Genomic DNA, 25,725 nt, shown 5'->3' with positions numbered 1-25,725 from the left:
AGATTGTATCAAATACAGGCACATTAGGTCTGAGCAGGGTTTCCAGCCACTGGATGTAAACAAGAATGGTTCCATTCACTGACAGCAAGTATAGGATCATCCCCGTATACATCCAGAGGCTAAAAAGCCCCGTACAGAGCTAATGCATCTCACAGCTCAGGATTTCAGATAATGTATCCAATCTGGACATTTTACCCGAACCGATACATTGTAGCAAATTGGAACAGGAAATGTTTGTACTGCTGGTGGGAGGATTATCTAGACTGGAAACAACTGTTACAAACCTTCCTCTGTGAGAAGTATCTGCACACAGTTTCAGAGCCTGGATGGAAAGAAGGAGGTTGGCATTCACTGACGGCAAGCAGAGATCTGGAATTGAAGCATAACGTAAATGAGAAAGTTACATAATGATGATATTTAAATGATTTTCCAGATTTTACACCTCTCCCCCCTCCTTGTTCTTCAGTTTAGCTATTTTTAGAAGCCTCCTTCGCACTTTTCTTGAGGTCATCCATGTGTTACTCAAGCCTTTCACACTTGTGATAAGAGGGAACTGGGTGTGTAATACAGTACCATTCCTTTAATCCGCCATTGATAAGACCTGGCAGGTGTCGGAGCATCAGATATTCTGGATTATCACATGGTTAATCATTGTTTCACGGCGCAATCCCACGAGCGATATTCTCGCGATGTACACAAAAATCGCACGATTAAGAAGTCCATTCTTTTGAATAGATTCATGTGCATGAGCGGTTTTTGGTCCCCGTCCCTCCCATAGTATGTTCTATCTTTGGGCATCGGAATGCCTTGCCCATTGTTTTCAACGGGATCTGGAAAGACAATGGGAAACCCTTGCGACGATATCACTCGCGCAATTTCACAGAACTGAAACGATTTTTGAAAAACGCTTCATATCTCGGTGAAAATCGCACATTGGCAAGCGTGATGTTGCGCTCACCCGTGTGACCGTAGCCTTACAGAGCGTTCCCAATTGGTTGTCTGTGCTCCGTCTTCTTCTGGATATGGCATGTTTTAGTGTTTCACAGTTCTCCATCTTTCCAGTTTAGCGACACTTCGTAGAATAATCAGCAAATTCTTGTAAATATCCACCTCATATGAGCAGCTCCTGTGGTTGGTCTGAAGTGACAGCTGCAGGCAGCGCGGTGCGATCTGACCGGCTGACACTGTGCAGCTCATTAATATGCATGAGCTAATTTTTGCATTATGAATGGAAAAAATATTGAACATGCAGTAATTTAGTCTGAGACTCCGGTACACTTGGGGATTCTTTGTTATATAAGAGTACAGCACCCACCCCATCCCACCAGTCTGGGGTGTAACATTTCAGTAATTCATTCACCGAGACTACAGTAGGGCGATCTAAAACCCCTCCATGCTGCCGCACCATCTGTTCAGACAGCTGAACCTAACAATGGCTGCAGGCAGCTCATCTGTCTGTTTGCAAACTGTGATATGGAACTACAAGGGGTAATAAGCTAATGAGTCTAAGGAAGATATTACTGAGTAGCTGAGATGTAAAAATAAGAGAATAAGGAACTGGGTTACTGTAATAAGACGTTACAGGGGTAATAAGAGGCTCAGGAGTCGGGTTACTGTAATAAGATGTTACAGGGGTAATAAGAGGCTCAGGAGCCGGGTTACTGTAATAAGATGTTACAGGGGTAATAAGAGGCTCAGGAGTCGGGTTACTGTAATAAGATGTTACAGGGTAATAAGGGGCTCAGGAGTCGGGTTACTGTAATAAGATGTTCTAGGGGTAATAAGAGGCTCAGGAGCCGGGCTACTGTAATAAGATGTTACAGGGTAATAAGAGGCTCAGGAGCCGGGTTACTGTAATAAGATGTTACAGGTGTAATAAGAGGCCCAGGAGTCGGGTTACTGTAATAAGATGTTACAGGGGTAATAAGAGGCTCAGGAGTCATGCTACTGTAATAAGATGTTACAGGGGTAATAAGGGGCTCAGGAGTCGGGTTACTGTAATAAGATGTTATAGAGGGAAGAGGAGGATCAGGAGCCAGGTTACTGTAATAAGATGTTACAGGGTAGTAAGAGACTCAGGAGCCGGGTTACTGTAATAAGATGTTAGTGGTACTAAGAGGCTCAGGAGCCAGGTTACTGTAATAAAATGTTACAGGGGTAATAAGGGGCTCAGGAGCCGGGTTAGTGTAATAAGATGTTACAGAGGTAAGAGGAGGATCAGGGGTCGTGTTACTGTAATAAGCCTCTTATTACCCTGTAACATCTTATTACAGTAACCCGGCTCCTGAGCCTCTTATTACCCCTATAACATCTTATTATAGTAACCCGGCTCCTGAGCCTCTTATTGCCCTGTAACATCTTAGGAGCCGGGTTACTGTAATAAGATGTTACAGGGGTAATAAGAGGCTCAGGAGCCCGGTTACTATACTAAGATGTTACAGGGGTAATAAGAGGATCGGGAGCCGGGTTACTGTAATAAGATGTTGGTATAGAGCTATAATAATAATTGCCACTTTTGAATTCCTATTCTCCAGACATCCCTTCGGACCCCCACCCCCAACATATCTATTTTTCGCCCTCATTTCCCTCGTCCTCCCCTTTCTCGTGTCCTGTTATTGTGTTGGGAAAGCAGCACTTCCTCTCGTGTCGGGCTGTTTGAGACGGACTGTCCTCTCGTGGGAGCTGCTTATGTGAGACATGACATGGCTTCGAGTAGAGTGTGAGCTCTGTTTCTCATCATTGCTTATGTAGAGTGTAAGCTTGGGGTCAGGGTTATGTGGCCTTTGTGATGGATTGTAAGCTCTTTAGGCCAGTGTTGCCTTCGGTCCTCATTGTGGGAAGATTACTTGCTGTATCCTGAGTGTTTATCTGTCCTCGGTCTCTTTGCTTTGGGCTTAGCATTGATGTAACACTGTGAATTATTCAGAATGTGACCTGGAAATATTGGGTTCCCTCCCTGTGTCTGGTAAAATGTAGAGCAACCGGTTTAATGTGTCATCTTCTCTGCAAGTTGATAAGGGCAGATTGCCCTGCTCAGTGGCTGGCGGGTACCTCCATCTACACAAAGGGTATCCGTGATCATTTGGGCACTTTGTGGGTGCCTTATCTATATGGATGCTATATTGACTCTTCATATTCTGATATCCTGTACCATGCAAAGTTATGTATTTTGTCTTTTTATGCTAATGACAAAGAAGTGGATTGGACTTAGTGCCATCATGATGTCATATTTGCCATGTTTTGCTTTAACATGTATATCCAAAAGAATTTTGCTGTATACTCTATTTCAGGGGCATTCTAACAATAAAAGTTTCATAGGCAGGGGTCCCAGAACTATAATCCCCATTTAATAAGAAAACTGTGGTCGTGTAACCCACATCTGGCAATCCAAAGTGCTGTTCTCTCCTTTTAAAGTCTGAGTGATACAAAGAAATACCCCTTAAAGGTGGTTTACTGTGAAAGCAAGACTGGGGTCATACCCCTGGATCGGCATATTGCCAATGTGGTTCCAATACACAAAAAGGGGTCCAAAGGAGAGCCTGGTAACTACAGACCGGTAAGTCTCACTTCAGTAACTGGAAAAATATTCGAGGGGTTTCTGAGAGACGCCATCCTAGAAAACCTCAAGGAGAACAACGGAATAATTCCTCACCAGCATGGGTTTAGGAAGGGTCGATCATGTCAGACCAATCTGATCAGCTTCTACGATGAAGTAAGCTCTAGGCTGGACCTGGGAGAGTCTATTGATCTCGTATATCTGGACTTCTCTAAAGCATTTGACACCGTGCCGCATAATAGGCTGATATACAAAATGAGACAGCTCGGATTGGGTGAAAACGTGTGTATCTGGGTAAAGAATTGGTTCAGAGATAGAAAGCAGAGGGTGGTAATAAATGGTTTGTACTCAGATTGGGCCACTGTCACTAGTGGGTGCCACAGGGTTCAGCATTGGGCCCAATTCTGTTTAATATATTTATCAATGACCTGATAGAGGGGCTGCACAGTAATATCAATATTTGTAGATCACACAAAATTATCTAAGATAATTAATACAACAGAGGACAATGTGCGGCTACAAACAGACTGAGATAAGCTGGGGGCTTGGGCAGAAACATGGCAAATGAAATTCAATGTTGATAAATGTAAGGTTATGCACATGGGCAGCAAAACCGGATGTCACCAATATAGACTAAATGGGGTACTGCTAGGGAAAAGTGATATGGAAAAAGACCTGGGGGTACTAGTGGACTGTAGACTTACCTGGAGTAACCAATGCCAGTCAGCTGCTGCAAAAGCTAATAAAGTCTTGGGATGCATTAAAAGAGGTATAGCGGCTAGGGATGAGAATATTATCCTCCCACTATATAAGGCACTTGTCAGGCCTCACATGGAATACTGCGCACAGTTCTGGTCACCGGTGCTCAGGAAAGATGCTACGGTACTGGAGGGGGTTCAAAGAAGGGCAACTAAACTAATACATGGAATGAGAAGACTGGAATACCCAGAGAGGCTATCAGAATTGGGATTATTCACCCTGGAAAAAAGACGGCTAAGGGGCGACCAAATAACTATGTGTAAATACATGAGGGGACAATACAAGGATTTCTCCCATGATCTGTTTATACCTAGGACTACGACGGTAACAAGAGGGCATCCGCTACGTCTAGAAGAAAGCAGGTTTCATCACCAACACAGAAGGGGGTTCTTTACTGTAAGAGCAGTGAGACTGTGGAACTCTCTGCCTGAGGAGATGGTGATGGCAAAATCCATAGAGGGACTAGATGTCTTTCTAGAGCGCTATGATGATACAGGATATAGACATTAGGTGACCAGCGGGTTATTGATCCAGGTCTTGCAGACAGGTAGGAACTATCAGAGGTTGATCCAGGGATTATTGTGATTGCCATTATGGAGTCGGGAAGGAATTTTTTCCCCAAAAGAGCAAATTGGCTTCTGCCTCTTGGGGTTTTTGCCTTCCCCTGGATCAACAGGGAGGTTGAAACAGGCTGAGCTAGATAGACATAGTCTTCATTCGGTCTAACATACTATGTTACTATATAACTCGTGGATAGAGGAGAACTACTTAATTTGGGGGAGGGATGCCATATAAACGGGCGTACAAATGTTTGCTTTGTGCGCCCGTTCACCAGTTTTTTCACCCCCAACGTAGCGTATATCGGCCAGCCATGAAAGCGATATCCGCTCGTGTGAAAGAAGCCTAAGGCTGCCTGTCCACAGGTGTTGCGGGAGCCGCAGCCCGTGAGCAGGAGCCAGCAGACGGATCTCCGCTGTCAGCCTATCTGATAGACATTGTGAATTGCCAGCCGCAAGTGGAGAATCGCAATGATTCTCAGCTCGTGGACGGGGCCGGCGCTTTCCATAGCAGCACTATGGAAAGCTTCAGACAGCGAGATTCGCCAGTGGAATAACGCCCGTGGACAGGGAGCCTAAGGCTGCACTTCTTCCTGGGTTAGTCTAATGACATTTAATGGAGAGATGTTTTTGTAGTAAAACCCCTTTAATGTCTACAGCTGGAATACCCCTCTAATTTACAGGATATGTTTACTTTTGCAACCATTTTTATTTTATTACTTCACTATCTAAAAGGAAAAGTTTGAAGCAACTTCGTGAATAGGCCTGATAAAGTCTTCTGCCATTCTGGGTACACAGCTCCTATGCAGAATTATGTGGCTAGACTGTTCTTTCATTCAGTCCCCTCTCTACCCTACAGACAGAATTAGTGCATTTTGTGGGCTTGGGATCGTTGCCTCAAAGAACAGAACTGTTATAAACCAGTTTATTTGTAACGACTGGAGGCATCACGTGGCGGATACATAATGCTATTTAATCATAACCCATCCTTGTGGGAGCTTCCATTGTTCCATCAGCTCTCACTGTGAGATGCTTAACCACAACTTTCCAGCCAGTCTTTGTCTCCTTACAGTAGTGTACATGGGAGAGATCTTGTGTGGCTCCCTACGTATGAGATCACTGTTGGAATGAGTCCTGTGTTGTATGACCCATACACTCCTCTATGCGACTCCTTGATATTAAATCATTTATATTGCAGGAATGATAATGGGGCTAAATGGATGTAATTACATCACCTGGCCTATATTGGAAGGGAGGTGCCCCACACCCTCTCTTACAATGTAAGTGGCTTAGCCACCTCTCCTAATACTATATTACTACCGGTATGTGCTCCGCAGCAATCAGCAGAGGCCTAGCAGACATGAGAGCAGCGAGGGCTCCGCAGCACCCAGTGGAAACTTAGTAGAAATTATAGCAGTGCATACTCTGCAGCACCCATAAGAGGCCTAGCAGACATGAGAGCAGCATGTGCTCCGCAGCGCCCAGCAGAGGCCTATCAGACATGAGAGCAGTGAGGGCTCCGCAGCACCCAGCAGAGGCCTCGCAGACATGAGAGCAGCGTGTGCTCCACAGCGCCCAGTGGAGACTTGGTAGAAGTGATAGCAGTGGGTGCTCTGGAGCACCCAGTAGAGGCCTAGCAGACACAAGAGCAGCGTGTGCTCCACAGTGCCCCGCAGAGGCCTAGCAAACATGAGAGCAGTGAGGGCTCCACAGAACCCAGCAGAGGCCTAGCAGACATGAGAACAGCGCATTCTCTGCAGCACCCAGCAGAGGCATAGCAGACATAGGCCTAGCAGACATGAGAGCGGCGAGGGCTCCGCAGCACCCAGCAGAGGCCTAGCAGACATGGGAGCGGCGAGGGCTCCGCAGCACCCAGCAGAGGCCTAGCAGACATGGGAGCGGCGAGGGCTCCGCAGCACCCAGCAGAGGCCTAGCAGACATGGGAGCGGCGAGGGCTCCGCAGCACCCAGCAGAGGCCTAGCAGACATGGGAGCGGCGAGGGCTCCGCAGCACCCAGCAGAGGCCTAGCAGACATGGGAGCGGCGAGGGCTCCGCAGCACCCAGCAGAGGCCTAGCAGACATGGGAGCGGCGAGGGCTCCGCAGCACCCAGCAGAGGCCTAGCAGACATGGGAGCGGCGAGGGCTCCGCAGCACCCAGCAGAGGCCTAGCAGACATGGGAGCGGCGAGGGCTCCGCAGCACCCAGCAGAGGCCTAGCAGACATGGGAGCGGCGAGGGCTCCGCAGCACCCAGCAGAGGCCTAGCAGACATGGGAGCGGCGAGGGCTCCGCAGCACCCAGCAGAGGCCTAGCAGACATGGGAGCGGCGAGGGCTCCGCAGCACCCAGCAGAGGCCTAGCAGACATGGGAGCGGCGAGGGCTCCGCAGCACCCAGCAGAGGCCTAGCAGACATGGGAGCGGCGAGGGCTCCGCAGCACCCAGCAGAGGCCTAGCAGACATGGGAGCGGCGAGGGCTCCGCAGCACCCAGCAGAGGCCTAGCAGACATGGGAGCGGCGAGGGCTCCGCAGCACCCAGCAGAGGCCTAGCAGACATGGGAGCGGCGAGGGCTCCGCAGCACCCAGCAGAGGCCTAGCAGACATGGGAGCGGCGAGGGCTCCGCAGCACCCAGCAGAGGCCTAGCAGACATGGGAGCGGCGAGGGCTCCGCAGCACCCAGCAGAGGCCTAGCAGACATGAGAGCGGCGAGGGCTCCGCAGCACCCAGCAGAGGCCTAGCAGACATGAGAGCGGCGCGGGCTCCGCAGCACCCAGCAGAGGCCTAGCAGACATGAGAGCGGCGCGGGCTCCGCAGCACCCAGCAGAGGCCTAGCAGACATGAGAGCGGCGCGGGCTCCGCAGCACCCAGCAGAGGCCTAGCAGACATGAGAGCGGCGCGGGCTCCGCAGCGCCCAGCAGAGGCCTAGCAAACAGAATAGAGGCCTGAGACCACTTGGCTGCAGAAATTTGAGAGGACCTAGTTAACATTAATATGCAACGTTCAAGTACGGAGCCCTCAGATGGAGTGAACATAGTGATCAAGTTTCAGTGCAGTAAAATTATACTTTTATTAAAAAAAAAAATCTGTTCTCTGTCTGTCATCTACTGCTCCGCGCTGAACATGTGGGTGGCGGTGTAACAACAGTATCCTCTTCAATGCGATACTTACAAGCTGATATATTGCTCACCTTTGTTTTACTCTTGTAATTATACATTGTTTGCCCGCTCTGTAATTATTATTTTCCTCATCTCTGATGCTGGAAACATATACTTGGGATTTGCCAGAAGAGTCATCATTGTACCCATCACCAGCAGGAAGCCATTATATAGATATTAGGGAATGATGGTCCTTTCCCCACTGTCATTAATGCGATAAAATGGCTGATGATTATGGTCCAGGAGGCATTTGTGGGTATAATAAAATTTGTCATGTTTTTACAAAAACTCTTAAATCGGTCACTAATTTCTCATACAACCTTATGTGATAGCCAGCAAAAGTGCAAATTTCTTTACCTTATCCCCTTAGTGACCAAGCCTGTTTGCGTCTTAATGACCAGGCCAAATTTTGGAAATCTGACGTGTAACTTTAACATAGAATAACTCTATAAAGGTTTTGCATATCCCAGTGATTCTGTCATTGTTTTTTCGCCACATGTTGTACTTCATTTAGGTGGTGAAAATAGTCTGATATAATTTGTGTATATACATTAAAAGTGCCAATATTGGGAAAATTTCAAAAAAATTAGTTTTTCACATTTTCAATTCTAATATATCAAATATGTGCAAATATACTGTACAAACTTTTGCTAAGATATATATTTTTTTATCTGTTTACTTTATTGTGGACGCACATTTGAAAAACTTTTATGTGTTTTTAACCATTTAGGAGACATACAAATTTAACATTGATTATCAACATTTTGAGGAACTCTTTGTTTTCTACACCAAGCCAAGATTGCAAAAGCTCATAGGTGTTAGAATGATAGATACCCCCACAAATGATCCTATTTTAAAAAACTACACCCCTTAAAGTATTCATTGAGGGGGGTCAGGAGTATTTTGACCCTCCAGTTTTTTTCAGAAATTAATTCAATTTAGAGGAGAAAAAGTAAAATTTCATATTTTTGCAAATATGTCATTTTAAAGACCTTTTTTCCCTAATTGAGGATTTACACCCCAAAATGGATACCCGTTTGTCCTGTGTTCAAAAACATACTCATTGTGGCCCTAATCTTTATTTCTAGATGCACAACGGGGCCCAAAATGAAAGGAGTAGTCAGTGTCTTTCAGAACAGAAATTTTTGCTTGAAGGTGATTTAGGCCCCATTGCCCACTTGTAGAGTTCTTGAGTGCCCCAAACCATAGAAAGCCCCCACAAATGACCCCATTTTGAAAATTAGACTACTTAACGAATTTATCTAGGCATGTACTGCATATTTTGATCCCATAGTTTTTGAATGAATTCAAGCAAAGCGAAAGGAAAAAATAGTGATTTTTGTTTTTTTTGGGCAATTCTGTCATTTTAAAAACAGCTTTTTTTTGTACAGCGCACATAGGAATGAAGACTTGCACGCTAAAATGGATACCCCTGTTTGTCCTGTCTTCAGAAATATATCCATTGTGGCCCTAATCTTATGTCTGGATTCACAACGGGGCCCAAAATAAAAGGAGTAGTCGGTGGCTTTCAGAACATAGATTTTGCGTGAAGACCTTTTAGGTCCCATACCACACTTGTAGAGCTCTTGAGCAGCCCAAACCAAAGAGAGCCCCCACAAATGACCCAATTTTGAAAACTAGACCCCTTAACAAATTCATCTAGGGGTGTACTATGTATTTTAACCCTACAATTGTTGAATAATTCTAAGCAAAGCAGAAGGAAAAAATCACAATTTTCATTTTTTGGGCAATTGTGTCAATTTAAAAACCATTTTTTTTGTACAGCACACATATAAATGAGTACATTAACCTGAAAATGGATACCCCTGTCTGTCCCAAGTTCATAAACATACCCCTTGTGGCCCCAATCTACTTACAGGACACACTGCAAGGCCTATAATGGAGGGAACACCTGGCGGATTTCAGGGCACAACTGAATAAATCCCAGGCCCCATTGCTCACTTGTACGGAATAAAACCTGACTCCCTAAAAATATTCGCCCCCCCCTCCCCCATCCGCGCCCTTTTTGGCGTTCCCCAAATCATAGATAACCTTTCCGAAGACGGGTAATTACGGGGGCCTGGTTGAGATGGGTACATGGGGCAATAAAACCAAGATCCGATCCATGAGGGGAGGTGAAACTTGCACTTTTTTTCACTTTCTTAAACTTTTTTGTGATCGCCGCTATCCCCGGCGAAATCTCCTCCTGGGTTCCGGCTACCTTCAGGAACTGGGAGCCAGAAGATTTGAAACTTGCTGGGGCTTCCGGCCTTCTGCGCGTGACTTCATCCGTCTGGCGTGCATGCGCAGAAGAGCGGCGGCGGCGGGTCCAGGAGGACCAGATCAGTGGAGGACGGGGGTGAGGGCAGCTGAATCTTAAACTTTTTAAAAACTTTTTTGCACTTTAATGCGATCAGCCGGGGGAGACTGACCGCAGCCCAGGATGACAGCTCCATGCTGTCGGCTACCTGCTGGCACCGACAGCATGGAGCGGTCACGTCCATAGCTCACGTGGCTTTAATCCCTGCGGGACACATGTTTTTACGTCCTCAGGGAATAAAGCCCACTTGGGCAGGATGTAAAAACATTATGGGCTGGTCACTAGGGGGTTAAACTATATTTTTCTGCTGAAAAAACCCTCTAAACTGCTGGCCACAAGGGGTCTCCCTTCCTTGTAACTTGCTGTCCACTGCCTGTTGTCATGTCAAGTCTGTAGAAAGAAATAACAAATCTTGGACAGGAAGCAGAGGGGGAGGATGGCTTATGCTGCCCATAGAAGTCTATGGACTGGGGAGGAGGAAGCTACAGCAGGTAACATTGGTGCATTGATTTATACATACATCTGTCAAGTTCTGCTGATGTGAATGTACTATGTAGCGCTATTTTTTTTCTATCAAATATGATCCATATGGGGGTAAAATTACGGTAAATCAATGGGGATATATCGTCTATTTGAATACTTGGCAGTAATATTTCTCTTCATTCACCATTGTCCTCTGGGTAATCCGCTATTAATCTGGACATTATCTGTGCATCGGCCGGTATCCGTAGGATCGCGGAGGGGGTGCGTTGAATAATAGTACTGTATGTCGTTTTTTGTCTACAAAGCACTTTGAGAATGAGTTGTATTGTGCGGCTGCTAACAGCTGGTCGTGCTCGGCACTGCTCTACCCCGCTAGCGTCTGGCTCATTCTAATGCATAGACAACTGTATAAAGTCGTGTTATTGTCATTCCTGTAGGTCTACGCCGCCGTATTTGTGATGTTCCAGAATTGTACCTGTTTTTGGGAAAGATGGATGAGACCATCAAGTACCATTGCATCTCCCGTACAGGTCGTCACCCGCTTTCCTAGGACCGGTGACGGCCTCTTCGGGATTGATGACCCTTCCTGCTTTGTAGTGACGATGGGTTTGGGCATTATCACAGACCTGCCTTCAGAGACTTGGAAAAGTTGAGTAATAGCCCCTCCCTTGAACGTGTAAGTGACTGCCATGTGACACTATATTTCCAGAAATGTCTGCGGCTCTTCTGATGAGATTCATTGTTTACAGCGGTTCCGGGAGCCGGACCCGCAGCATTTTATCTGGTAGATGGGGCAATTACACACTAACAGGAGTCGTCTGCCGCAAGGTGACCCCATTAAAGGGTTGTACCGCAGTTACAAGTTATCCCCCATCCACAGGATACATCGTGGCACGCTCTAGCCTTTCGCGTTCCTCGGACCGCATCGCCCATTGATTACAATGGAACGATTAGGCCGACTTCACACGGGTGACAAAATTGTGCGATTTGTTTTTTGTTTTCTCGCGATGCGACAGCGCTACAAGTCGCATGTGTGTAAAGCCCCTGCTTTCCAATGGGTTCCTTCACATTAGCGATGTTTTGTGGGCTGCTAAAATGGCGAGAAAAACAATCGCGGGTTGCTGAATATTGCCGCAATTTGCAAGGTTTTGTAGTCCATGTTTCCCTTTGGACCCTTCCTTTGTGTTGCTTCGCGCAAAAACACGGTTGTTTTGCTATGCAACTTTTCCAGTAGGAAATCCTACTGTAAAAGCCCTAAAATAAGCCCTATCTGCATTACAAAAAAGAAAAAATAATAATCCATCACCGAGCAGCTGCTGTAAGCTCCGGCGCACATCTCCTCTGCAGCTCTGGGACGCTTTTTTGTAGTCTTCAGGCCGCCCTTCCTGGATTTGAGGTTTAAAATCCCCACCTCCAGGAAGCTCTGTCTGTGATTGGCTGAGCCGTGGTGCTTGATGAACCACTCACAGCCATTCATTGAATGGCTGTGATTAGTTCATTGAGCACTGGCTCTGATTGGCTGAGCCGCGGCGTTCGAGAACCAATCGCAGCCAGCGCTTCCTAGAGGCGGGGCATTTGCTTGAAAAACGCCTCACATCTGAAGGTAAATCGCAGGTTTACGAGCGCGATAATGCGCTTGCTCGTTTGCAGGTAGCCTAAAATACAACATGCTGCGTTCTTTTTTTTTTTTTTTTTTTTATTATACACTATGAAAAAGCGCTAGTATGAGTGTAACAGTGAAAATCAATGTATTTTGAATTGCCGCGATATACAGCATCTTATACGCACAAACGACGCGTGCGTTATACGCAATTCAAATACTCTTGTGTGAGTTAGGCTGTATTCGGACAGTGCAGGTGGTATCCGCATTGTTTTAATGAGTTTTGAGATGCGGGTATGTTCACATTTTTCTGCCACGGTTTTGGCCTGGATCTGCACGTGGAAGTTGCCCTGTGAATGGGCAAAATCTGCGTTGAAAATCCACCAGATGATTTTACCCTTTGACGAGGCAAATTCCATGAATGGATCTACTCCAAAAACCACTGTGGTTTGTGCGGCGGATTAGTCGTGGGATCTGACCTGAAATATTTTGCGTAGATTCAGCCTCTAAGATCTGTGGCAGAAATCCGTAACCAAACAGATTTCTGCCACATTTGTGCGAATGGTTGCGGATACACGTGTATGCGCATATTTAGCCCTTTTCAGTGGACAAAGCCAAATGTGGAATTCCTGGTATGGCTACGGTGCAGAATCCTCGTCAAGAAGTGATGGGGCACTATTTATTTTTTTTTTCCCGCCATGTATATGGACAAGAATAGGACCTGCATAGTGCGGTGTCCGTGAATAGCGGGCAGCACACGGGACAGGCGGTTGTTCGCGTGACGACTGATTCAAATTTCTCCAGTGCGACTCGCATACGGATATCTGAATACGGGCTTAGAAGAGAATGTTGAAGTCACGAGGATAGGCACTAGACACATATTAAACGCACGCTTGTGTTTTTTTGCGCGCGGTTATGACCCGCCGTTTAGCGTACAGATGACCTCAACTAGAACCGCACTGTAAAGTTTTGGTGGCAGACAATCTGGTGAGGACGAAATAAAATGGAGTATGAGGCTGGTGATTGACTGTAACACATGTAGGTGGCGCCATGTACTTTGCACCTTCATGTTGGTTATCTTCACACATGACGTAATATAAAACCGCCGGGGGCCACCTGTTGTGCTGCGACTGTCATCAAGGGGTTAATGGTGGGAAGTATTGTATACAAGGGATTACGCATTATAGCCCTTGAATCCTGACAGAACTGCAGCCTTGTTATTGCCCACAGCAGCCAATCAGAATTCAGCTTTCATTCTCCTATCAGCACTGCTAGAATGAAACCTGGCCTGTGATTGGTTGCCATGGGCGACCTCAGCCACAGTTTTCCGCACCTGCTTCGGTCCCTGAGGCCTAGATGGTTTCTCTGTGACACCATGAGTGGGTTGAGGAGTTGTACAGCATATACAGCAGCCTGCAGCTATGGGGCTGAGCGGCGTGGGAACAGCTGTGAGAGGAAGGTCACATCCAATAATTTGTGAGTTGAAGGGTTGATGTGTAAAAATGGAGTCTGCTCCTCCCACCACAGGGTGACGTTCATGAGGGAGCTATATGACAGCCTGCTCCTCCCACCACAGGGTAACGCTCATGAGGGAGCTATATGACAGTCTGCTCCTCCCACCGCAAGGTGACGTTCATGAGGGAGCTATGACAGTCTGCTCCTCCCACCGCAGGGTGACATTCCTGAGGGAGCTATGACAGTCTGCTCCCCCCACCGCAGCGTGATGTTTGAGGGAGCTATATGACAGTCTGCTCCTCCCACCACAGGGTGACGTTCATGAGAGAGCTATATGACAGTCTGCTCCTCCCACCGCAGGGTGACGTTCCTGAGGGAGCTATGACAGTCTGCTCCCCCCCACCGCAGCGTGATCTTTATGAGGGAGCTATATGACAGTCTGCTCCCCCCACCGCAGCGTGATCTTTATGAGGGAGCTATATGACAGTCTGCTCCTCCCATCACAGGGTGACGTTTATGAGGGAGCTATATGACAGTCTGCTCCTCCCACCGCAGGGTGACGTTCATGAGGGAGCTATATAACAGTCTGCTCCTCCCACCGCAGGGTGACCTTCATGAGGGAGCTATATAACAGTCTGCTCCTCCCACCGCAGGGTGACCTTCATGAGGGAGCTGTATGACGGCCTGCTCCTCCCATCCCAGGGTGACATTCATGATTAAGCTATATGACAGTCTTCTCCTCCCACCACAGGGTGACGTTCATGAGGGAGCTATATGACAGCCTGCTCCTCCCACCACAGGGTGACACTCATGAGGGAGCTATATGACAGCCTGCTCCTCCCACCACAGGGTGACACTCATGAGGGAGCTATATGACAGCCTGCTCCCACCCACCCCCACTGCAGGGTGACCTTCATGAGGGAGCTATATGACAGCCTGCTCCTCCCACTCTGGGGTGACAGAAGCGTGAAGCATGCACTGAGTGTACTATGACTACAGCGGTGTGCTCGGGGTGTGTATGCTGCAGCAGTTTTGGGATACACCTGTTCTCATCTCTGTAATGGAAGGGGAACAGGTGAATACAGGGAGCGGCTGCAGTCGCTGTTAACTCCTGCAGTGCCAGAAACACCAGGGGCGATCATGCTCTCTATATCTGGGAGTGATTTATGGGTCAGTGTCTACCTTTGGCGCAGTCTGACACCCAGCTCTTCGTAGGGACTGCTTCAGCCGAGTGTGGGAAGGGATTGCGGAGTCAGTAGGAAACTGTGCATGAGTCCGTTTACGCCAAATGATATATCGCGTGAACGATTTCAGAGTTCGCTCGGGTCGCCTGTTTATACGGACAGACTCATCGTTGGTTCGTTCGCCTTCGCCATATAAGTGCCTGAGAATGATTGACCGATCGGTATTTAAACCAAACAATTAGGCCGGTTTCACACGGGGATAAAATCACGCGATGCGAGAGAGCGTGAGAACACGGAATTACGAAAATCCATGCTCTGCAATGGTTTCCTTCACATTTGTGATGTTTTCACTCATGCAATGTTGCGTGGAAAAAAGAATTGCGGCTCGTCCCATCCTTCTGTGTTTTTTTTTTTGCTTTTTTTTTTTTTTTTCTTAAATCGCCCATGTTTCCCTATGGAGCCTTCGTTTTATCGCAACACATAAACTTGTGATATTCTTGCGCCATTTTTTTACATTAGGAAGTCATATTGTCTTTGCGCAAGAAAATTGCAAGCAGCAGTGATGTTTTTGCGAGAAAGAGCAGCGCTGACGCTCAAAAAATCGCATGAACAAAGACCCGATTTTGCTGTATTTTTTTTGTGAGGGGGTTGCGGCAATATGGCGACCGCCTGTCTGTTACTACCCTCAGTGAATGAACCAACGATAAAATGAATAGCGAACGATTTATCATTCGTCATTCGATCGTTGACTGCGTTTACACTGAACAATTATCGTTCACACTTGCCGATCGCTACTTTACTGAAGTCATGGGAGGAGTTTTTGCCATGAGATCCACAGTAAGGCCTCGCGGCGGCAAACACGTTTTTGTTTTTTTTTTAAACGATGCATGAAAAAAAAATCGCTCATGTATATGACCACATTCCAAAGAAGGGGTTCATATTCGTGCATCTCACAAATGTTGCGCAATTTTCTCGGCCGTGTGAAAGCGGCTTCAGGCCTGTGTCGCATGGAGGTATTGGAGCAGATGGAGCAGCCGGATTCATTAGCAGCCTTCACACAAGATGCAAATCCTGCAGAATTTCTGTGAAAATACAGGAAAATAAAGGTTGAAGCCTGCAGGAAAAATCTGTACAGTTTAGGATGGTTTCACAAGGGTGAGAAAATTGCGCAATTTTCGCCTGATGAGATAGTCAGTAAAAAAGCAGCATATGAAACCAATGATTTACAGCGGTTTCCTTCCCATCTGCGATATTTTCATTCACGCGATGTTGAGAAAACAAAACAATCGCGGCGTGCGCTATCATTCTGCGATGTGCGACATTATTCTCCAAAAAAGCATTGCTGAAGCTCAAAAATTGCGTGAACAAAGACGTAATTTTCTCACGGCAAAATCGCGATCACCCGTGTGGAACCAGGTGTAGGTGTGAGTTTGGCCGCTGCGGATTTCATGCCACAGAAGGCCCGCAGCGAATACCCCTGGTATTAAGGCACCTGTAGGCGCCTTCACACATGGAGGATCCGCGGAGGTATTTCCACTGACGAAATCGCTGCAGAAATTTTGCAGCGTTTTGCGGTACGAGCGGTACATCCACAGCGCCGATTTAGGTTTGAAAATGCAACAGATTTTTGCGGTAGTGTTCAATGGAGAACATAGAAACTGCCCGAAAATCCTACTTTTGTTGTGGATTTTGAAGCGTATCTGCTTGGAAATCTGCGTTTGCTCATGATCGTAAATCCGTTTTGCCAGTGTGACCTCCGCGCAGGAACGACCTCCGCCATGGCACAGAGGAGCAATAAATCTGCACGTAAAAAAGGAAGTACCTGTACAAAATCCGGAACAAAACGTGTTCAGGCTGTTTTCACACGGCCAAGAAAATTGCTCAAGGTTTGTGCGTTACGAGGCGTACAAACCTCACGAATATGAACCCCATTTTTTCTCAAAATAATGCGGTTACATGCATGAGCATTTTTAAAAAAAATGTAATTTATTTTCTTGCCCCCTCATTGCACCGTGATGCAGCAAACAAATTGCAGCATGTACTATCTTTGGGCGTGCCATCACATCGTCCATTGTCTTCAGTGGGGCCGGCGGCAGCATCGCACCTCTTTCCCCATTGAAAATGGGAGAAACTCCGCGATCCTACTTCCCCTAAGTGATGCAAAGCGGTTTATAGATAAAAGCACCTTGCATCCGCGGGGAAATCGCATGCTGGCAAGCGCGATATCAGGCCATGATTCACAGCCCAATATTGCACTCACCCGTGTGAAGTTAGACGGCCGTCTGCTGAAAAGGAATCAATTCTGCAACAATCTTTCCGCATCTCGGACATCGTGTGTGAAGGTAGCGTTGGGGCGCGCTCACACAGGCGGATGTCATGTGATGTATACGGATTTGCTGCGTATGTTAAATTCTCATTGCGTGTATTTTTGCATGTCACCTGTGTAATATGCGCCAAAATAGAACATGCTGCTTTTTATTTTTTTTTTGATGCGCATAAACGCAGCTGTGAGCAGCCCGATAGCATTCAATGGGCCTTGAGCAGCAAGTATTGCGGGCGATGTACGCCCACGTGGGTGAGCCCTAGACTATATTAATATAGCGGGGCTTTCTGTATTACAGAAACCGCAGCTAGCACAGCTCACGCTCATCAACACCACAAAGCGGAGCAGCTAACGGGGTATTAAGGCTGAATGCACACGGGCGGATTTGAATTGCGGAATCCAGAGCGGGCGACCGCCCCAGAATATCACCCATAGCAAGCAAGGCACAAATGATTCTTCATGCATATGAGCAGAAATCAGTTGCGGTTTCCACTCGCGGATGAAAAATCGCCGCATGCAGCATTTTCCTGCGGACTCCGCACGGACGGCTTCCATTGAAGTCAATGGAAGCCGTCCGATCCGCGGCCCGTCCAAAATTGACATTACGGACAGGCTGCGGATTCTGCGGGAAAAGCAGAGGTTTTAAAAAAAACCTGTACTACGCACGTCCGATGGCTCGCCGCGACCATCCACAGGAAATGCAGGTATGCACGGATGCCGGCTGGGCACAGGGTTGAATTCATGTGAAATTCGACCCACCGTGTGCACGCGGCCTAAAACGACTCAAAGTGAAAGTCCTATCCTTCATAGGGCGATAACACAGCATTTTGCGCTATAATGTCATAACTTGTTTTTCCTGCGGTCTCCTCCCTCCTCGGTTCTCCATTGGTCCAATGTCCTGTACACTCCGCTGACTTACCCCATCGGGCATGCTCAGTGCCTCCATATTCTGTAAGAGTGACAGTTTGTACAGTTGTTAATGGGCACTCCTCAGTAACTGGCTGCGGGGCATTGTGGGAGATGTAGTTTTTCACTCTCCAGTGGCCATTTTTATATAACATGGAAATCTGATGCCGGCTGGAAAGCAGCGGTGGCGCCGGTCGGCGGAAAAAGGTACTGGGTTCAGTCTGATGATTTAGACGGGCATTAGTAAATGAGAACGTTGGGGAAATTTACAAAATTCTGCTCATTCTCCGCAGTCACTTCCTGTGATAGCTTTCTTTTCCCCTTAGACAGCTTAAACAAGATCAGGCAGACAGAAATTGCGCCAAATTACACTGGCATGTGCTTGGTGATTGGGTGCGTCTTGTTAGACACTTGTAATCCTCGTGTACTTCTGTCTGACATCCGTAGGCGTCACATATCTGCTTATCCATTCTTATTTCCCATTGACTGTAAGGGCTCGTTCACACGGGTGCGCAGATTTCTGTCCGTGAAAACACAGCATATTCACCGACCGAAACAGTGTGTTTTAACACGTGCAAAACCCCCCGAAAGCACGGCCAATTGTTATATATGCGAAAACGCAGGGAATGTAAATGTATTGTGTGTATTTGCACATTCCCATTTGACTTTGGGCTTTTTCGGTCCTTAATACGGACTAAAGTAGGCCTTTTTTTTTTTTTTTTACACGACTGAAAATCACGTGAAAAATACACACGTGAATGAACCCATTTAATTCAATGGGTTCTATTCACTCCATATTACGTGCGTAAAATAGAGCATATTTACGCCCATGTAAAATTATGGCGCACGCTGTTAAACTGGCACTTTTTTTTAGCCACACCCCCTTTTCTAGAGACTCTTAAAAACTAAAATGTCTAGTAAGGCGACTGGCGTCTACAGTACATAGGTGCAATGAATGAACAGCAGATTTTTGGCGCGTTTTGCCTAGTACACCTCCCCCATTATATCTTCATGTATGGCCGCCTGACTTCCAGGAAGAATATTTTAGTTAATCGTTAAAAGTTAGTTAAAAGATTTCGCTGGTATTTCTGCAGAACGGTCAAAGTGGACATGTCCTCTAACATGTTACCGTATATACTCGAGTATAAGCCGAGTTTTTCAGCACAAAAAAATGTGCTGAAAAAGCCCGCCTCGGCTTATACTCGAGTGAGGTAAAAAAAAAAAACCTCAATACTCACCTCTCAGCCGGTGTCTGTGTCCCCGGACCCACGCTGTCCCAGCGGTACGGTAAGCTGCTTCAGTCTTCTCCCCGCTGTCATCTCCCTGTCTTGGTTTTGGAATCCCCACTGTCAGCGCTGTGATTGGATCGAGCGCCGGCCAATCACAGCCGGCGCTCTATAAACCAATCACAGCCTTTCAGTGATATCATTCTGAATGGCTGTGATTCGTTTATCGAGCGCCGGCTGTGATTGGCCAGCGTTCGATCCAATCACAGCGCTGATGGCAAGGATGGCAAAACCAAGCCAGTGAGATGACAGCAGGGAGATATATTCGAGTATAGCGAGGCTTATACTCGAGTCAATAAGTTTTACCAATTTTTTTATGGTAAAACTTATTAACTCGGCTTATACTCGGGTCGGCTAATACTCGAGTATATATGGTAATTGGCACGCTGTTACCGTCTGTATACAGTAACCCCAAACTGTGCCCTGAGGTAGCAGGCAGGTATATAACCATACTGCTGGGGTGTGGGGGGTCTCCCCTCCCGGCCATTTTGGCACTGGTACGGGCACATGAGCTCAGACCACCCCTCTATGTATGCTACTGTCTTCAGAGCTACGGTCTCTAAGCCCAATGCAGGGCGCCCCAAGCCTCTATGCTGCCTGAGAATGGCGCCCCCCGGCAAAAAAACTACTCATTTACAGGCCTTGAAAGTGCCAGTGTGAAAGATGCCCAACACATATGTAAACCACTGCGACCTATCTGAAGTGACCGAGTAATAGTGGCCCCAATAGTAATAGTGGCCCCAATAGTAATAGTGGCCCCAATAGTAATAGTGATCACCTTAAGGGTTTTTTGCCAGAATAACAAGTTATTCCCTATCCGTAGGATAGAGGATAACTCACTGATTGTTGGGGGTCTCACTACTAAGACCCTCGCCGATCTCGAGGACAGGACTCCGGTGTCTCACTTTCCTGGAACTGCAGGAGTTGCTTCTTTCCCAGCAGTGACGTCACTCTGAATGCAGCGCTGCCCGAGCATTCTCCATTCATTTCAATGGCACTGCCGAGCACACGTGTGGTGTACCCACTTGGGTATTTCCATTGCTATGAATGGAGTGCTGACAGCACGTGCTTGCCCAGTGCTTCACTCAGAGTGAGGAAGAAACAAACCCCGCAGAGACACGAGAGTCCAGTTCTTGAGATCAGCAAGGGTCTCAGGGCTGAGACCCCCAACCGATCAGTAAGTTACCCCTTATCCTGTGAATAAAGGATAACTTGTTGTTCTGGTAAAACCCCTTTAATGGCTCTAGTAGTAATAATGACCTGCTGTAATGGCCCAGGTACTAATGGTGACCTGTCCCCTTAGTGGCCCCCCAATAGTAATGGTGACCTGTCCCCTTAGTGGCCCCCCAATAGTAATGGTGACCTGTCCCCTTAGTGGCCCCCCAATAGTAATGGTGACCTGTCCCCTTAGTGGCCCCCCAATAGTAATGGTGACCTGTCCCCTTAGTGGCCCCCCAATAGTAATGGTGACCTGTCCCCTTAGGGGCCCCCCAATAGTAATAGTTCCAGTCCAGCGGCAGTGGGGCCACCGCTGCTGTAATCGGTATGACCCCTGACCTCTCTGCCTGGCATCTGTATGCAGGAAAGCCTACGCCGTGGAATTGACCCGAGGTCACACTCCGATTACAGCAGCGGCCCCCCACCGCCGCTGGACTGGAACTACAGAGCAAGTGAGTGAAATGCTTGTCTGGTTGCTGCCCAACTGGCGCACAGGTGAAAATTATACTCTACCAGCCATTAACATGACTGGTAAAAACTAAATGCCAGCCAACACCCCTCCGCCCCTCTGCAGTCAGCCGCCTGATGTTAGGGGCACCCCTGGCCCTATGTGATGCTACCGGCTGAGCAGATTATATGTGAACCAGTCATGCGTCATACCGCCTGCTCAGGTGGCGTATCTAATCCTATCGTGTGATACCGGCTGCTGAGCTGGCATATTTATTCCCATCAATTAAGGCAAGTATCTAAGCCTATCCTGTGTGATACAGCCTCGGAGCGCCTCCCAGCTCACATGTATTGTTCTTCTGTCTGTGCTGACTGTTTCCAGCCTTTCACTCTCCCCATCCCTCTCATTCTCTGCAGCTCACTTCCTCACAATAGCGGATAAGCCCTGCGGGGCGGGGGACGTGTAATACCATTAAGTCCTCTTTTATAGTCCCCTACTTTCCGGACCCTTTTTCTGCACGCTTCCTCTGAGGGAATAATGACTGGAAGTGTGTCAGTGGCTCACGGTGGGCTACCGAGCGTGCGGGCGGCGTCCTGCCTGTTGTGCGTCACGTTCAGCGGGGAGCTAGCGATTTGTCGCGTATGTTACTGACATTAGAGGGGGAACTTGGTGATATATATTTATATCCGCATACCATAATAAACCTGACTATGGTACAGAGGGTTAACTGTATGTCGCCGGCTGTATAGTATAATGGGCACAGCGTGGCGGTGTGTGTTTTTATATATAGGTCTGCCAGTTCTGCCGTGGGATGTGGGCACGCCGGCAGGTAGAGCGGTGACGTTGTCCACCTACTAGTTCGTTGCAGCATTTAAAGTGGCAGCGCCTCTGTACCGGGGGATCTAGAACTGATCATGGCAATAGGGTTTACAGGGATTTTCCTGTAAAAGATAGGCCTTCGGTGAACAATATGGACTCCAGACAGATACATGTTACCCGAGTTGATACATTGTAGCAAGTGATGAAGTTGCACAACTCTCTCCTGTCCCGCGGTAATTGACTCACAAAGGCCTGTCTAGACTGGATGCACTGGTAACAAACGCCCAGCGCTGACAACTATTAGGTCTGTACAGGTTTTCAGCCCCTGAATATAATGGATTCTGTCTTTCACTGATGGCAAGCAGAGATCTTCAGCACTGAGATATTCAAGGTGTACAACAAAGCCGCGGGTTGTCATTGTAGAGTGAGGATCTATTATAGCACTTGAAAGAACTGGTTGTGTCGGAGCGATCAGCAGCGCTGATATCTTCTGTCATCTGTGCGAAGGGTGAAAGCTGAACCTCCTGATGCCGAGGAGACGACAAATTGGCTATAGAAAACCACAATAATCATTATAAATGGCAGGATGCAATAACTGGCCACTAATTATATACACAGAGCTGGAGTAAGCATCTGCCTGTATATAGTGATATAGGAACCATACTGGTATAACCTGGGTATCTCCTGTATATAATTATATATGTACAGCTGCTATAAGTTATGCATCTCCTGTATATAGTGATATGGACCATGCTGGTATAACCTGGGTATCTCGTGTGTGTGTGTGTGTGTGTGTGTGTATATATATATATATATATATATATATATATATATATATATATATATATATATATATATACACACATACATCTGGTATAAGTTACATCTCCTGTATATAGTGATATAGGAACCATACTGGTATAACCTGGGTATCTCCTGTATATAATTGTACAGCTGCTATAAGTTATGCATCTCCTGTATATAGTGACATAGGAACCCTGCTGGTATAACCTGGGTATCTCCTGTATATAATTGTACAGCTGCTATAAGTTATGCATCTCCTGTATATAGTGATATGGACCATGCTGGTATAACCTGGGTATCTCCTGTGTGTGTGTGTGTATAATATATACACACACACACACATACATCTGGTATAAGTTACATCTCCTGTATATAGTGATATAGGAACCATACTGGTATAACCTGGGCCTCTCCTGTATATAATTATATATGTACAGCTGCTATAAGTTATGCATCTCCTGTATATAGTGATATGGACCATGCTGGTATAACCTGGGTATCTCGTGTGTGTGTTTGTGTGTGTGTGTGTATATATATATATATATATATATATATATATATATATATATATATATATATATATATATATATATATATATATACATCTGGTATAAGTTACATCTCCTGTATATAGTGATATAGGAACCATACTGGTATAACCTGGGTATCTCCTGTATATAATTATATATGTACAGCTGCTATAAGTTATGCATCTCCTGTATATAGTGACTGCTGGTATAACCTGGGCATCTCCTTTTATATTCTATACGTACAATTCGTATAAGGTATACATTTTGTTTGTATATAGTAATATGGACCATAATGGATACAGATAATACTTAGGTTCTACCAGCACGGTCCATATCACTGTATTAGCATTAGAGAGATCACATGAGATGGATGAATGAGTAGCACAGCTGTTAGCCATAGGTGAAGGGCCCTAAATCCATTAACTTGCCTCGGGTCCACACTTCATCATGTTCCATTATATGAACCCACATAGATAATCCTAGCATAATCCTGTTTTAATGCCGTCTATAATAATGATTCTGTTTCCTATTACAGGACTGTGGCATCTGAAGTCCGCAAACAGGTCTCCAGAGAGTATGGCGGGTCTCCGCAGCTGTCCAAGAAGCGTGCAGGGGCAGCGCCGGCTGTGAGTCTCTCCCGTCTTCAGCTGTAACTGTTCTCTTAGTCTGATCTTTTCCCACTCACATCCGTTTTGTTTCCACGTCTTACAGGTTCCGCTCTCAGATGTGGTAGAGCCCCTTGATTTTGAGGGGTATTTGATGAGCCACCCCCCAGATTCAGACTGTGAAGCCCTGAGGGATCTGTATGACTTTCCACCTGATGATATTGAGATCTTGTATGAGCCGAGAGAATGCCGCACACTAGAACCTGCAGCTCCGGAAGAAGGGTGAGATGGCAGGAAAGGAGCTGGCAAGGAACGCTAAACCAGGCAGCACCTGGCAAATGGCAGTGCCCGCAGCTTTCCAACAGGGACATAACTTGAAGCTGCTGGGCCCCAATGCAAAATTTATAATGGGGCTCCTATCTGTAATTCTTCATTTATAGTACTGGTCTCCTTATATGGGGAAGAGAGACCTTCCATCCCCCCTAAGGTCCAGGGCCCGGGTGCATCTACAACCTCAGCACCCATTATAATATTACCCCTGGTTGTGAGGACATGCGAATACGGATAAACCTGCTGCATGTTTATTATGTACTGAATACAGTGAATTGGGGGCTCCTAGTGATTCAGTTACCCTACAGTCCACATATACTAGGAATCGGCCCCATTTGACAGGGTTGTCGGGCCTCACCTCACTGCCCATTTATCTTCTGCCTGGCATTGCGGCTTCTACATGGTACTGTAATGTCATAACACAGACGCAGGACGGGTTCAGACAAGTATTTGGCATTCCTTTTTTTCTGCTCTGTCACGGGAGCAAGAAAACGGATTGCCGGATCCGTCCAATAACTGATCCAAATGATGCTGGATGGATCCCAATGACTATAATGGGATCTGTCCGCCTTCCACTCTTTCCATAGCAATGGTTTGTGCTATTTCATCTGGGATTTCGAGGCTTTAAATAGAGCCTTCGATGCGGATGTGAACAGAGCCTTCCCTACTGCTTGGTCCCCTTACACTATGCACTAATTGGCGGAATGCCAAATTGAATACTGTGACCATGGAGATGGTTTTGTAATATGTACTGCTGGTGTTTGCGTCATGGGGTACCGTTGGGCAAGTGGGATTTACCATTGCTGGTGTCAGTGTATGAGCCGATGCCCCTTCCTCGGTGAGAATGTAGAATCTGCTCATTCCTTTCAGTGATATACACTAAACACTCGTTCAGATACCAGTCCCCTAAATTAAAGGGCCACTCCCGTGAAAACACATTTTTTTTTCATCTTTGTCCCCCTCTTCTGATTGTCTGTCACACTCTGGTGTATTCCAGCCACTTCCCTGCAGTGTAGCCCCCTATCTTATGCTTATCAGGCACCATTTTGATTCTGATATTTTTTATTTTAAGTTTCACATCAATCCCATGATGCATCAGCACAGCATTAGCTAAGGCTGTAGCATTTTTGCGTGTTGTGAGGGACAGTTTAATTATCATTCCCTTCTACATTCAGCTAAATAAGCTACAGACCATATGTATACAGTCAGGAGGGTGAGCTGTGATCTCCTCTATTATACCTGTGTAGTAGGAGTTGTGTGATTATCATTAGTAACTGTGACAGGAGTGCCTGTGTTCCCCTGTGGTAGGGATCATGTAACAAACTGAAAATTTGACTTGAAAATGAATCCATAACCCCAAATAGATCTGAGGTGGTCAGAATTGAGATCACA

General features: G+C 46.7%; 1 protein-coding gene across 5 annotated transcripts in view; it reads left to right on the top strand.

Moving 5' to 3' along the window:
* The window catches only part of DOCK6 (dedicator of cytokinesis 6), an 84,868-nt gene that overhangs the window by 1,051 nt on the left and 58,092 nt on the right, over window positions 1-25,725 (top strand). For 4 of the 5 annotated variants that reach the window (XM_066593624.1, XM_066593623.1, XM_066593621.1 and 1 more), the window contains exons 2-3: window positions 23,934-24,024; window positions 24,110-24,285. In XM_066593624.1, the coding sequence (XP_066449721.1) occupies window positions 23,934-24,024; window positions 24,110-24,285 (267 nt within the window). Of the gene's footprint in view, window positions 1-2,687; window positions 2,720-23,933; window positions 24,025-24,109; window positions 24,286-25,725 lie in introns of those variants that run through there. The other variant, XM_066593622.1, reaches the window with a different exon arrangement.

This window comes from Eleutherodactylus coqui, chromosome 2 (genome assembly GCF_035609145.1).
Source record: "Eleutherodactylus coqui strain aEleCoq1 chromosome 2, aEleCoq1.hap1, whole genome shotgun sequence".
Taxonomy (NCBI): Eukaryota; Metazoa; Chordata; class Amphibia; order Anura; family Eleutherodactylidae; genus Eleutherodactylus; species Eleutherodactylus coqui.
This window is presented reverse-complemented; position numbering and strand designations above follow the sequence as displayed.